Genomic DNA, 15577 nt, shown 5'->3' on the forward strand with positions numbered 1-15577 from the left:
GGATTTAACTTTGCTGAAAAATAATAAAAATGGATTTTACTCAATTATTTCAGTAACATCATTTTTCTAATTCCAAATTAGGGTATATAGCTTATGTTTTTAGTTTTTTAGTCAGTGATTTTTTTTTTCTTTTATAGATTCCAGTCGTTGTTGATATATAGGAAAGTTACTGATATATCTTAATATATTTATCTCAGAAGCAGCCATCTTACTGAACTTAGCAGTTAACTCCATAAGTTATCTGTTGGTTCAATCAACTCTTTAATGTTTGCAAAAAATAATTTAGGTTCCTTTCACCCCAAGTATATTTCTAGTTAGAATTGTGTGCCTTATTGTATTGTCTGACCTATCCAGAACAAGTCTCTCTTCAATTCCTGCTCGCCAGGTAGCTAGCCTCAAAACTAAACCAGTTGTTTATAGAGAATTCTCTCCCTCTCAAAGAAACTCTTTCTAGCCAGTTAAATATACATACATATATATATATTTTATATATATATATATATATATATATATATACACACACACACATACTTTTTTTTTTTTTTTTGACACAGGGTTTCACTTTGTCATTTAGCCTGGACGGAGTGCAGTGGTGTTATCTTGGCTCACTGAAGCCTCAACCTGCTGGGATCAAGTGATCCTCCCACCCCAGCCTCCCAAGTTGCTGGGACTACAGGCATGCATCTCCATGCCTGCCTAATTTTTGTATATTTTGTAGAGACAGGGTCTCGCCATGTTGCCCAGGCTGGTCTTAAACTCCTGAGCTCAAGAGAGCTGCCCGCCTCAGCCTCCCAAAGTGCTAGGATTACAGGCATGAGCCACCGTGCCTGGCCTATTTGATTAGTTTTTAAAGGGAGAACAACTGTTCCTTATTTTTCCTATAGAAGAGTCATTCTTTGTTTAAATAGTATTTTTTAAAAGTTGTCTCTTTTTCTAAACAATAAATTTGATATTTACCCTGAATATCCATGTAAGTGAATTAGAATGAAAAGTTTGGACACCTGTATTTTCTGTGATCTGGATATATATCTAATGTGTAAAAAGCAGAAATACATGCTAGAAGCACCAAGTTATGGTTGAATAAGTATTGCCAGCCAAGACCAGCCTGACCAACATGGTAAAACCCCATCTCTACTAAAAATACAAAAATTAGCTAGGTGTGGTGGTGCACGCCTGTAATTCCAGTTACTCGGGAGGCTGAGGAAAGAGAATTGCTTGAACCCAGGAGGCGGAGGTTGCAGTGAGCCGAGATCATGCCACTGCACTCCACCCTGTGTAACAAAGCAAGACTCTGTCTCAAAAAACAAACAAAAAACTAATCAAATAACTTTCTATATTCATTTTTTCAGCCTCTGCTCATGTTTCTCAAACAACCTAGGTAGTGTAAATTTTAATAAGGTGCGTTGTCTTTTTAATAAAATAAGGCTAAAACATTCTGCAAGGGTGATAAGTGACAACTGCTCTAGAAATGATATCACAAAGATTTTTTTTAATTCTGTCAAATTTATAGTATTTCTCAAATTCTTTTACGTTCCTAACTAGAAATAATTATATTTCTAAATAACCAATTTTTAAAGACGGTTAAACACGACAATAAAAAAGAAAATGAAGGATTTATCAGGTTATAACTCATCTTATTTGCCTCATATATAATACTTAACTGATTTGAAATAACATCCCAAATGGTTTAACTATGCCATTTTCTGATGAAAATAAAGATGAACAGAAAGTAGCACATGCAACCCAATGAATGCCATTATAATTTTCCTTAAAAGCTATTTCCAAATGTTCAATACTGTAGCATTCTATACCAACTAAGGAGATTAAACTGGAAAATTATGCAGAAACAGGATACAATAAAAGTTTTCCGGCTGGACGCAGTGTCTCACGCCTGTAACGTCAGCACTTTAGGAGGCCGAGGCGGGCGGATCACCTGAGGTCAGGAGTTTTGAGATCAGCCTGACCAACATGGAGAAACCTGTCTCTAACAAAAATACAAAATTAGCCGGGCGTGGTGGCACATGCCTGTAATCCCAGCTACTTGGGAGGCTGAGGCAGGAGAATTGCTTGAACACAGGAGGCAGAGGTTGCGGTGAGCCAAGATCGTGCCATTGCACTCCAGCCTGGGCAACAAGAATGAAACTCCATCTCAAAAAAAAAAAAAAAAAGTTTTCCAATGCTAACTGCCTCATAACTAGACCAATTTCACACAGCATACATAAAATATGGCATTGCACATCAGGGCTTCTGCTGCCAGGGATTGCATGAAGGTAAAAAGGAAATAGCACACCATTTACATGGCCGTTCCTTCATATATTTTTTTTCTTCAGGAATTATGGAAACAGAGTATGTACTTAGAGAATATTTAACTTTTCAAACAACTAACGTGCCTTAATTCTGTTTTAATTTTACACTCATAAAAATAACTAACTCTTAAATAGCATTAAATGCAGAGCATAACTTCTAAGCACTACATATACAGAAATGTTTATATAGCATATAGAGTATATATACACACTATATATACTATATATCCCATGAATTTTATATATATATAATTTTTTCCTCATATTATAATTGAGAAAATTAAGGTCCAGTTACTAAGGTGGTGAAGCTCAGATTCTGACCCAAACAGTTCCTAACATTGTTACCTCAAAATAATATACGACCATAGTCTTTTTTTTTAAGCAAAACAGCATCAAGAATTATAAGGAGAACATATAAGCCTCTCCCTTTTCCTTTTACCCCTACATATCACTTTCCAAATTCAACCACCATAATTGTTTCTTTTAGTGTTTAGTTCGTATTTCAAAGACAAATTAATTTATCAATTTTAAATACTATTCATTAGCTGCCAACTGTGGAAGACAAGGACTGAGCTTTCTGACATCACCCAAACCACATTTACGTTTCTCCTGCCCTCCCACCAACCTAGAATAATTGCACCACAATCTTTATTTAAAACAGTCAACTTGTTTACATTATTATGACCAAATAACCATTAGGCACTGCTGAACCAAGCAAGGAACTGTGATTCTTTTCCCTTTTTTAGACACCTTTAGATCATTCTGGAGTTAATAAAGGTCTTTTGTTTATTTACTTGTCTCCAAAGTACTCTACAAATATTTATATGAAAGTCATCAATATATTGTTCCAAATGATCTCTGGAACACCTAATAACATTATTTATCAAATGCTGATATCTATTTGTTTTTCCTACCCTGAAGGCCTTCCTCCAGAACGCTTTGCTTTCCCGCCCCAGTCTGGACTGGTTTCTTTCAAGGCTAGCTATTTTAGAGTACTCCTGGGACTTCAGGTTTCTCTGTGTTAGAGCCCATTTCCTAGCTTCTATGTCTTCATGTTGTTTGGTGTAATTCCTTGTTTTGCAGGAACATGTCATCTAATAACTTTCTAAGAAAGGGTACGTGGGTGGTTAATACTAGAGTTCTTAATTTCTGAATATCTTTATTTAAACTTTGTATTATGGCAAGGTATGGATTTCTTATGGAGATTACTTCCTCTCAGAATTTTGCAGACTTTGTTACATCGTCATTTACCTTAAAGTATTATTCCCACTTCTTGATATGTAACTTTTTCTTTGAAAAGTCTTAGTCATTTGTTTGTTTGTTGCTTATTCAATGGTGTTGTAAAGCTTCTGTGTAATGATCCTTGGGCAGTCTTTTTCTTTCATGATGCTAAGTATTCCATAAGTTCCTCAGAACAGACATTTCAGTTGCTGCTATCTGGAAAATTTTATCAAAAATGTCTCTATTAATTCCATATGTCTCTTTTCACTCTTTTTTTAATCATTCTAGAATACCTTATGGTAGATTTTGACCTTATAAATTAGTTCTTGGTTTTGCTATATTTTCTTATATTTCCTATTCCCTTTTGTCTTTTTGTTCTAATTCTGACAGGCTTCCTAGACTTTATCTGCTAACACATTTCATCCAAGAGCTGTTTTTTAAATTTCTTACTATTTTTTTCATAGCAACGTGTTCTTATTGTGCAGATAAAATATTTATGACGATATCATTTGTGGAGTATTTTTTATAATACTGTCATTTTTCCTCATGCCATCCCTCTGGACCTTCTTTGGCTGTTTGATTTAGTCTTTCTCTGTTTGACTTAGTCTTCCCTCATGAGACTTTTCTCAAATGTCTGGTTATCTTTTGCTTTCAGTTCCATATTAACCAATGCCATAACAAAAATATAATTACAGCCTCAATGTACACATGTGGGAATTTTTGCAAAGTGACTAGGCAATAAACATGATTTTTTATCGGAAGACTTTGAAATGTCTCCCTTTGGAGGTATTTTCTCCAGTTTCTCAACTGAGAAAAATTGGCCTGGCTCCAAGCATCCTAATGTCAGCACAGGGAGTTCTGTATTCACTAAGGAAACCCTTATTTAATTCTGTTTTCAGTCTGGCTTTCCTGCAACTATTTCATAACTGGCATTTCCAAGTCCTGAACTCTTCTGGATTTCAATGGGTGAAGGATTGTGGAAGCGGAATAATTTCTCCATTAACTTCCTATTTTACAAATGTTCTTGAGATCTATATTCTCTGATGTCTCCTCTTTCTTCTACTTACCAATGTGTCTGTGCTTTTTCATATTATTTTGGAGTGACTTCAAGAGGGAGGAAGTATAAATGATTAGGTTCAATCCATCATGTTTCCCAGAATGTTTGGAGAATTATTTATACTGGCAACCTTGTTTCTTATTATGTAAAATAGTTGAAGTGACAAAATTAATATTCACAAGAACTGCATTCCTGGCCCAGTTCTTACTATCTATCTATGTCACCACGTTCACGCTACATCACTTCTCTGCAGTTTCATTTATTCATCTGTGTATTCGGCAGGGGAATGTAATAGTTGGGGCACATACTTGCAGGTGCCAGTGGGAAGGAGATGCCAGGTATTACTGTAGGAAAAAAGAAGAGCTTTCATTGCTTTCATCCGAATTTATTAACTCCAAGATTAAATGTGCTTATGACCTGGTTGGAGAATAATTCTTTGTCCATTCAGTCAATAAATATTTATTACAGGTCTGTTTTGATGACCCAGAAATTTCACTCCAAAGAGAAATGAAAACATCTCTGCACAAAAACTTGTACGAGAATATTCATATCAGCAGTATTTACAATAACCAAAAAGCAGAAACAACTCAGATGTCCATCAACTGATAAATGAATAAATTAAAGGTAGTATATCCATAAAATGGAATGTTATTAAGCAAGGAAATGAATAAAGTACTGACACAGGTAACAGCATGAATGAACCTTGAAAAAACATTATGCTAAGTGAAAGAAGCCAATAAAAAAACACTATATATTGCATGACTTCACTGATATAAAATATTCAGAATAAGCAAAAATCTACAGAGACAGAGAGTGGATTAGTGGTTGCTTAAGGCTGAGCGGGAGGGCGGGAGAGGAGAGAAAGTGAGTGCTAATGCATATGGGGTTTCTCCTTAGGATGACAAAATATTCTAAAATTGATTGTGGTGATGGCTGCATAACTGTGAACTTACTAGAAAATATTGAATTGCTTACTTTAAATGGGTGAATTGTATGGTATATGAATTTTGTCTCAAAAAAGCTGTTAAAAATAAACCATATCTGGTTGTAATACTTAGGCGATGGGATGATCTGTGCAGCAAACTACCATGGCACATGTTTACCTATTTAACAAACCTGCACATCCCACACATTTACCCCTGAAGTTAAAATAAAAGTTGAAGAAAAAAAAAATGAAGCCTCTAAGAAAGTTTGGCAAGAAAAGTCTATTATGTGCATTTTTACAACATTGGGAATGTAAAACTGAGTAAGATTCATAAGGTAGCATGGCTTAAATTCCAGGGAAAGGACACATATAAAAATAATTATAAATTCTGCTGAACAGAAAGCCTACATAGAAAAATAAGTGTGTGCACAATGATTAAATGTAAATCTAAAAGATGAGTAGAAACTAGTTATGTGGAGTGATAAAAAGTGAAAAGAGTATTTCAAGCTTGGGGGTAATGTCACACAAAATCTTAGTTGCAGGAGAGAACTCAGGTTGTTCTAGGAGCTAAAAATTTACCCAAGTGGCTGGAACACAGTGCTGGAATGAGTGGCATGTGATGAGGCTGCATATATCGGCTGAAATTATGCAGGGTCTTGAAGCTCATAGAAAGTTTGTCCAATGTAGTCTAAGAGTAATGGGAAGTTACTAAAGGGTTTTAAAAAGCATAACAATATTATTAGATTTGCTTTTTAAAGATCACTCTTGTCACTCTATGTTGAATGAAATGGAGGACAGGTTACACTTTCTGTCCTAAAACAGCCTGTAAATATCATAACAGGAATGTCAACCTTGGAGAACCTACATTATTCTTGTCATTTTAAGAAATCTGTAAACTGGAGGCAGTATTAATTGGTCAAATCAATATGTATACAATCTCTAGAATGTTCATAGGCACTCATTCCATTCCCTGAACTTTAGCCAAAACAATGAAGAGTAAGGTGCAAAGATGTTTGTTGTGGCACTTTTTTTTAATACTGAATGACCGTATACAACAAAGCTGATAGTCTAAAATTTATAAATATTTACTAATTTTGTATGTATGTAAAATTAGCCTTATGTTTTTAGAGTTACAACTAGTGACCTGAAAATAAAATTAGGTTTATATAAATAAAATTATAAGTTGTAAATTTAAGGCATGAGTAATGTTGCTTCTTTGCTTTAACTGAGTGGTCAACTATTAGACAAAATAGAAAATACTATGAGAAAATTAACTAACATAACTTGAAAGAGTCATGAAATCAATCTTATCAAAGTTGGGTGAAATGTGTCAGATAAACGCTCAACTCAAAAATAATCAACTTCTCTATATATTCTTTACTTCTATATACATTCTTCTACATATATAGATGTCCCTTGAATAGTTTCTGTAGCATATATATACAAATAGAATTAACAGAGCCATGAAGGTTTATTTTGCAAAAACATAAAATTCCAGGATGCACCAGGAATCCTGATATTTTTTCCTGTAAAACTAATGGTAAGTTGTACATCCAGATGCCTTCACAAAGAAAATTATTTTTAGAAGAAAAGTACTTAGAGAAAATATAATTTTCATAGTGCATGCAGACTTTTTTCTTTATTATCACTATTTCTACAACTAAAATATATAGTGTCAGCCTAATTCATAGTTTGTTACTCCTTTACATAAAATGATAAAATGAAAATTTGTCACAGACCCTGCAAATGCTCAGTACTCTTCACGTAGTGCTAATGATCTGCAATAATTTGCACTGTACTTACAAGAGACTCTATTTGAAAGTTCTTTTCCAGAGCCTAATTGTTGTGTCTAAATAATGAAGTGAATTATCTGCTAAACACAAGAATTATATTCATAATGATAAGATTATCACCTGAAAATCATACCAAATGCATTCTGCTGGTTTCCTGCTCACTATAGGACATAGGTGCATTGAGTATAACAATGCAGAATTACAAATACTATTTATCTTGCTTTTTGGTGGTGATGTTGTTTTGGTTTGTGGTTTTTGATCAAGCAGATATAGCTGAATATAATTTTCTTAAATGAACCTATGATACAAATAATAAGTAATATATCTTTCCAGTGCATTTAAATTTCTTTCATTATTCAACAGGCACGTTCATAAATCCAAGTCCACATAATTAAATATGATTAGTAAAGTGTACCTCTTCACTGATTCTCAATTTATAATCATACCCCAAAAGTAGGTTTAAAGGGAAAGTTGCTCAGAAAAAAATGAAAACTATCTTATAATATTTTAATAGTATAAATCATAATATCTACTAAATGCAACAGTGAAACATTTGCTAAAATTTAAAGTTGCATAACATATGTATACTAAGAAAAACTAAATAAATTCACACGTTTAAATCTTTGAAGAAATTTCATGTTGTGTCTAACAGTTGCTAGAGCCACTAAGAAAAATGTAATTGAACTTAAAGATAAAGCACAAAAAGGTTCACCTAACATAGAAAAAAAATTCTTATGGTTAATTTTGGCTATGTTGATATGAAAAGCAAATAAAATAAGCATTGCTGGCAGATACAGAGTGTGTTCAGCACAAAGATAACCTAACAGTAGGCTAATTCGTCTTTAAACCCTAGAAGGTTGAATTGTTTTCTTGTGAGAAGCTCCTGGAAGCAAATGTTCTCTCTATTATGAACTGTATAATATGGGTGAAGCCTCCCTTCCCTAATGAACACATCAGTGATCTCTGATATCAGTACAGTTGTAGCTGCAATTCAAAGCAGAGATGGAAGACCGGAAGTGACGGTATCTTCAGGAAGTAAATCCCATCTCTAGAGTCCTTGAGTACTTACAACATAATAAGCTTTTCACACACTCATACTAATGATGAAAAGAAATTGAAAAAAATAAGTCAAGATACAAAACTGCCTCCATTATGAGGAGCAAGATGTTGGCTGGCAATATATATGGAAAGGAGCATTCTTTTTAAAAGTCCCTTTGTGTAAGCATGATGGAACAAAATAATGACAGAATCCCTAAAATGGCAAATAGTCCGGTGATAAATTCTTCCAAGATAAATTGCTTGCATAATAAAAATCATTCACAAAAGTATTCTAAATATTCTTTCAATCTATTTAAATGATTATATCATAACTATCAATTGGCTATGGAAGCACAATGCTTGCCGAGCATCACTTTTAAACCTTAGTAAAATTCTAGCTAATTAATATAAAATCACCATGAATTTTTAAAAATCATATTTAACCTCCAAATTAAATGTGTCTGTGTGTTGTTCACATGAAATTCAATAAGACTAAGACCATGCTGTCACTACAGAAAAATCGAGCTACATTTGTTTTTAAGTAACTATCCCTATTTTCCCTAGTTTGGGTGCTTACATACCACAGCATTAACAAAAACATGAGCTTGTTGTGTTTACTAAATTCTGTAGCTTCCACCCAGTTATTTCAAACAGTATTTATACTATTGGACTCTTTTTTACTCTCTGAAGGTTTCTATCATCATCCTCTCCTGAGGAAAAAGGTAATTACAGCACCTCTGCCCTACTTACGCCAGGGGTAGAGAAAACTACCTGTCAGACACAGCAATAGCACTCTTGGGCTCTGGCAGGGAAAAGAGGCACTAGCTAGCTCTCTGAAAGTCTCAGTGGGAGCACAGCCTTGTCCCTTGAGGTCAGTAAAGTAGAAAGCTATCAGTCTTAAAAACTATCCTGAGAAGGGAAACTAGAAACAGTGTTAAAGTCACGACATGCCCTGGAATAAGAACATAGTAAACTTCTCTGGCCATGCAAAGGCTTATTAAAAATGTCAAGGAAAAGAATCCTCTGGATATCTTCATTTGCAATATCTCCCCACTCTTCATAGAAATTACTCTTAAGTGTCACTCGCTCAGTTGTTAAATGATTAATGAACTTAAGTTTGGCATTTTAGGAATTGTAGTAAAGCACCTCCCTGAAAGAATCCTTCAGGAAAGGGCCTAAAGTAAAGGCTAGATCATGACCACAAAAATTTCTAGTATCTGTTGAAAATTACTCACACGTTGCTTTCCCCGTAGAAAAAAACTACTGCTAGAATTTTGTCTTTCCTATTTTTGTTCTTTCATTACATTATCTTGATGTTATAGATTTTAGAAAATCTTATATTGGTTTTGAGATCATACAAAAAACATTAATGAAATAATAAGATGTAAATATATTCTGAATGTAAACAAGTACATGATTATTTTTCCAGTTTGTTTTAGAACACCAGTGTATATTGTAATTATGTTTTAAAATCTATTTTTTCAGATATCTTTCAGTTTAAAAAGATCTAAATAATTATAATTGCTTAATTTGTGCCTGCCATTTTCTTTTTTCCATTTATACAAGGGAAAAGTCAAATATTCCAAACTACTCCACACTGGAGTTTAGAGTATTAGCTCAGTTTTTAATCATTTCCCATTTCTTTGAAATGAATAATAAAATTAAATCATCACCTGATTTCAATTTGTTCCTTCGTTCAGTAACAATGTTTTTATTAAAGAGATATTTTGTCTCAGAAGATTTCCTTGGGAAAATAAGGAGAATCCTGTAATTCCATTCATTCAAAAGACTTTCGCATGCTATTCTAATTCCTGAAAAGTGGCCCTATGTTTTTATTTAGTAAGTGGGAGAAAGTTTAATTACTTGATATGTGGTATCATTTTGAAAAGGGATAGTCCTTTTCATATTGCTGAAGAAATAAAAGCATCATATGTAATCATTTTATTGAGTGAAATTAAATGTTAAAAGTTCAGCATTTTTGCATGTTAATATTGAACCTCGTACATTTCTGGAAATACCACATTTAATTTTGCTATTAAGACTGGAGACTTTTTTCACGTAAATTATTTTCATTTAAAAATTTTAAAATGAGGTGAAATATATTTCCATTGGGGACTGAGGAAAAAATAATGTTCTATACTTGATTCCCACCTTTAAAATTCTAAAGAACACGACAACCTTATACATCTTAGAACAGGGTCATTTATAAGTTTGCTTCCCTATCTTCCTACTGGAGGAAACAGGTTTGATTATTTATTACATCTTTTTAATATGAACATTCTTTCTTTTTTAAAAATTTTTTAATGAACATTCTTTCAATCAAACTCTTAATGATCTCTAGACTATAAACGTCATTAGGTTTTATAAGTTCTCCTTTGGACTTTGCTGTGTGTTTTTACAAATAAGTAACTTAAAATTATACAGTTTCTAAAATCCATTCATTCTATGCATAGATCACGGAGGCTACTGATTTCTGAGACGATAAATATCTCAAAGAAGGCAAAGACCGTCACTCTGAGCCTTTGTGTGGTGGGACTGTGGGTTTTTCACAGCTAATGTCATTCAGAACTGTGGACAGCTCCCGTTAAGGCATGTAGTTGGTGATAATTTCGCTTAGTTTCTAAACTAAATCCAAGGCTGCTTTACATTGCTATATTTATCCTACAAAGAATCTTTAGTATATGCACATACTCCTTTAGTTGATTCTTTTTTTCTTTTCGAACGAGTTCGGCCAAATAAATAAATATCACCCTGAGTTATTAGGAGTTACTAGTTCTGGATTTTAAAATGGAAAGTCCAGCCTTGTTCAGGAGCTAAGATAATCGTGCGCACGCTAATAAGAGGATCTAATACACGACCTTCATTTGACAATCTCTAAACATGCTTATCACCGAACGAATACTTGGGCGACAAATAAGATCAGAAAACGTCTTAATTTTAATTCTCCAAAGCGGAGTTTTCCTGCTGACAGCTTTCCTGTCCTTCTTCCCGAGCTGGGGGACGTGAAAAAGATTTTTGAAATAGACTTGCAGTCAAGGTCAAGAAAGGGTGCCGCTCTATTTCAGAAGGGGGCTCTGGCAACGCCCCCTCTCTCTGTTTCAGGAACTAGAGGCTTCCTGCCACGCTCCTGCCCTGCCTGGAAGCGCCTGGCTTTGATGAGACCTCACGTCAGGGACTATCCAAGTGCAAATTGCCCTTCTCTTGCCTGCCGGCCGCTGTTTCTGAATAAACCCAGCGGGGATACCCAGCGCCTATAAAGAAAAACAGACTAAACACACTCCCCAGGGGCGAGCGCGGCAGGAAATGCTCGGGCTTGTGAATCGCTGTCTCCGGTTACCCAGTCTTCTCCTGAGCCCCAGAAGCCTCCTTTTCCCTCTTGGTTGAGACCACAGTTGAGGGAGCCGCGCGAGGAAGGGTGGCTGCCCGCTTCCTCACACTCTCGTCTCTGAAGTAAAAGTTTCCCTGGTACAACTTCGCCTCCTCCCAAGGGGGTCACCGTGGCCTCCATCCTTCCCTGATCTGTCCCTGAAGTTCAGGAGGCCAAGGAGGAGAGCCCGTCCAGGATTCCCGGGCAACAGAAGCACATCCTCCGAGCCCCTCCTGGGTGGAAACTACCCGGAGGCGCAGAGTGGAGCCTGCTCAGCCCGAGCCGACGCCGCCGGCAGCGCCACCCCCCGCCCGCCCTCCGAGTCCCCGGGACGCCCCCCTCCCAAGCGCGGGGAAGCGCGTTTGAGGGCGCGCCTGAAGGGAGGGTGGGGCGGCGACCGGGAGCCCTCACCTGAAATCACTGTAAGGGTGGATAATCCAGAAGCCTGCAGTTTTAACCCTTTCCTGCTCCTTTTCCACCGCTTTCTGGCTCCCAAACATGCGGAGGGAGAATTTGTTGACCCCGGGCTGCAGCATGGAGGTGAACTGCCTCTGCATGAAGCCGTACTGCCGCCGGGGCCCCTCGGCGTCTTCGAAACCCCCGGCCGGCTCCTCGCCGCCGCCGCCGCCGTCCACCTTGAAGCACACGGAGTTGCCGTGCTCCTTCGCGCCGGCCCCGCCGCCCCCCGGCGGGGTGCCCAGGCGCTTCTCGGCCGCGGCCGGCCCCGCGCCCGTCGCGGACGCCTTGGCGGGGAAGACGCTGTTGCCATCGTCCCGGCTGTTAGACGAAGAGTTGGGCTTGCCGCCTCCTTCCATGCCCAGAGGACGCGGCCGGCGACGGCGCGGGCTCCAGACTCGCCGGCCGCCCGGCGCCGAGGACACGTAGCCGAGAGGGTAGGGGCCCGAGCCGGCTGCCGGCGAGCCCAGCTGCCCGTCGCGGCGGCGGCGGCGGCGGCGGCGGCGGCGGCTCCTGCTTCCCGACCGCGCCGCTGCTAGCTGCGCGCCTGGCTCCCGCCGCCGCCGCTGCCTTTAGTGGCTGCGGTCCGGGCTCCGGTGCGGCTGGTGCTGAAGCTGAGGCTGCCGGAGCTAGGCGAGGCTCAGCTGGGCTCAGCCCTCGCGCCCCAGCGCCTCCCCTCGGCTGCCCTCTGTTGGCCAGAAAGGGTCTCTCCCCGTCCGCACTCCACACATGCTCGTTACTCTTGCTCTACTTCTGCCCAGCGTGACATTGAACTCAAGAGCCCTCGGAGGAGACATTCATTGGTACACGTGGAGAAGGACTCGGTGTATGTTTGCATGAAAGAGCGGGGAGAGAGGAGAGAGAGCAAGCCTGAACTAGCGAGTGTGTGTTGGTCCGAAAGAAACAAACATCTTAAACTCATGAAGACATTATCTGAACGCCTGTTTGAATAACGTTACAGATGGAGAAAAGGGGACTAGCTGACTATGCATGCCAGCAATTCACGTGCAAAACCAAATGTCCAAAAGAAAGTAAAGTTTGACAATGGAAAATAAATGTCAAAAGTACCAGGGAAACTGTGCCTGTGTGTGTGCGTGCGCGTGTGTGCTAGAAAGAGAGGCAGAGGGCAAAAGCTACCAGGTCTGTGTAATCCTAGGTAACCAGCTGCTTGGGGCTTTTCAGATTAAGGTTCTGCACCTGGGGACAGACAACTGACCTCCTTACACTTATCCTTGTTAATTCTTGCAGAGTTTTTTAAACAGGGGACGGGATTTCTTTCTTTCCAAGGCCATTCGTATCAATACACATGCAAGCAGATCTATCAGCCACCAATATTGGAAGAAAAGTGTGTGAGGGAGGCCTCGCCTGAGCTGACCTATCTTTTTAGATAAGTTACATCATCAATAAAACACATTAAGGGATGTGTATGCCTGTCAGTGTTTAACGACACCACGCTAGGAAGTCAAGACGTCTTGGAATCTCTCGTCAGAATGTCATTACCATTTCAGAAGGGGGGAACATTCTTAAGGGAAACTTACAGGTGTGGTACTGATGCTGAGGAAAGCATTATCCGTTTCCTCTTATTCCCTCTGCGTCTCTGAAACCCACTGGATTAGCTAAAGGAAGCAAAATGTGCTGCCAAACCCACCAGTCACTCAGCAGGGCAGCCCCGGCGTCTGAAGAGCTTCAAGACTCCTAAATGTCCCAAAACATCTGTTTCAGATACAAGCATTGCCTCCCTGCCTACAGCCTCTTCAAAGGAAATCTTGCCCTGCCAAGAGTCCCAGATCCCCTGGGTTCCTGTCAGCTGTAGCCACATTTTATGGAGAAGGGGCAGGCACTCAAGGAGGGAATGTATGTCAGGATGGCAACTAGTGACCTATCATGAGGAAAAAAAAATAATGAGTGGGGCTAATCAAGGTGTTTTTCTGAAAAATTAAACAGTGATGAAGCCAATTAACAATGAAGAAAGCAAGGATAAAGACAAAGGAAGACAACTGGATGCCTTCCTGAGGGGTTAACAAAGGCTGAGAAAGGAAGCAGAGAACAGAGAAAAGAGCAGAGGGAAGCAGAAACGAGCCATTAGGCCTAACTCTGTCGCAATTCTGTAAGATTTCCTTACCATGCTCCTTACCATAGCCTGTGCTAAATCTCCTTTTTTCACGGAGCTATGTCCTGACTCAGACACCATCTGTTTTCAACTAATCATGTACCAGAACCCTAAGAATAAATATGGATGGCCAAATTTTAATGGTAAGAGATAGGAAAAATATGAAAATATAGAGCTCTGATCTGTCAAAATAGAGACCTTTCTCTACTTTGGAAAACCAAGAGGTCAGATAAGGATACCAGGTGCTGAGGGCAGAAGGAAGCCACGGGAATGGATAAAAACAAACATTGCCCAAAGCACAGTTCTGCCTAAGAAAGACCCGATTACTCAGGCAGCTTTTCTTTATTAGACTAAAGATGTTTCCCTACTTTTCTCCCATTCTGCATGCTTCCTCAATCCCTCTATTTTCAGTCATGAGTGTGACAATGTATATGTTAACATAAATTTTAAATTTTATAATAATGTAAAAATATACCATCTAAAATGTTATGCCGAGTTTAAGTAAGTTTTGCTTTTCTTTTAGCCAATCTCTCTGTTTGTTCTATTGCAACTTAATCTTACTCATGACCAGGCAGTTATTTTAGTAAAAGTTTTTCTGAGTTTCAAGGTTTGTACTAAACTGATATGACAGAATCACTGAAAAACAAGATCTCAAAATAGAACTAAGAAATGTCTTAAAAAGATCACAAGTCATTGGTTGTTCCAAGTATAGCTTCTAGGCCATATTTTATTTATTCAAAATCTCAAAAAATACATTTTCTTAAAAATTTGAGAATGTGTATGTTATATCAATGCATTAACTTAAAGTTGTCAGCATTATAAAAAGTCATGTTTCTTTACTTTTCAGAGTGTTGATTTAAAGTTGTTTAGAATATGAAATTTAAGTTTTCTTTGGAGGAAGAATGAACTCTCAAGAAGATTGAGACAAAGTGAAAGCAATAAAAGAATGGAATCAATGATAGAAGAAGAGACAGAGAGAATCTTGAAACTTCAGAATAATCTCTTCTTAGCTTGTCTTTGTATCAATTTGTTGATAAACTATCTCAAGCTAAAATCTAGTGAGCTAAATTCGAGTGTTTATTTCAAAGACATCTTAGAAGTAAGACTACCATCATGTTGACTCTGTGTCATTAGATGTTCATGATGTCAAAGTGCCTAGTATTTTACAGGAATCTGATTTCTGAGGACTCGTTAGAGAATATCAATTATGAATTAATTTCAGGAGAATGTCTCATCAGTAGTTGTAATGGGTGCTGTTCAATATATACGAGAATTGTGCATCTTCTGAAATGTTCCCTGTCTCC

General features: G+C 38.0%; 1 protein-coding gene across 1 annotated transcript in view; it reads right to left on the bottom strand.

Annotated features, from left to right (window-relative positions):
• HCN1 (hyperpolarization activated cyclic nucleotide gated potassium channel 1) overlaps positions 1-12729 on the bottom strand; it is a 425130-nt gene extending 412401 nt beyond the window's left edge. Inside the window, exon 1 of the mRNA XM_054489203.2 lies at positions 12119-12729. Coding sequence (XP_054345178.1) covers positions 12119-12522 — 404 coding nt within the window. The 5' untranslated portion in view covers positions 12523-12729. The remainder of the gene's footprint in view (positions 1-12118) is intronic.
• Positions 12730-15577: the final 2848 nt, after the last annotated feature.

The sequence above is a fragment of the Pongo pygmaeus genome, chromosome 4, assembly GCF_028885625.2.
Source record: "Pongo pygmaeus isolate AG05252 chromosome 4, NHGRI_mPonPyg2-v2.0_pri, whole genome shotgun sequence".
NCBI classification, from domain to species: domain Eukaryota; kingdom Metazoa; phylum Chordata; class Mammalia; order Primates; family Hominidae; genus Pongo; species Pongo pygmaeus.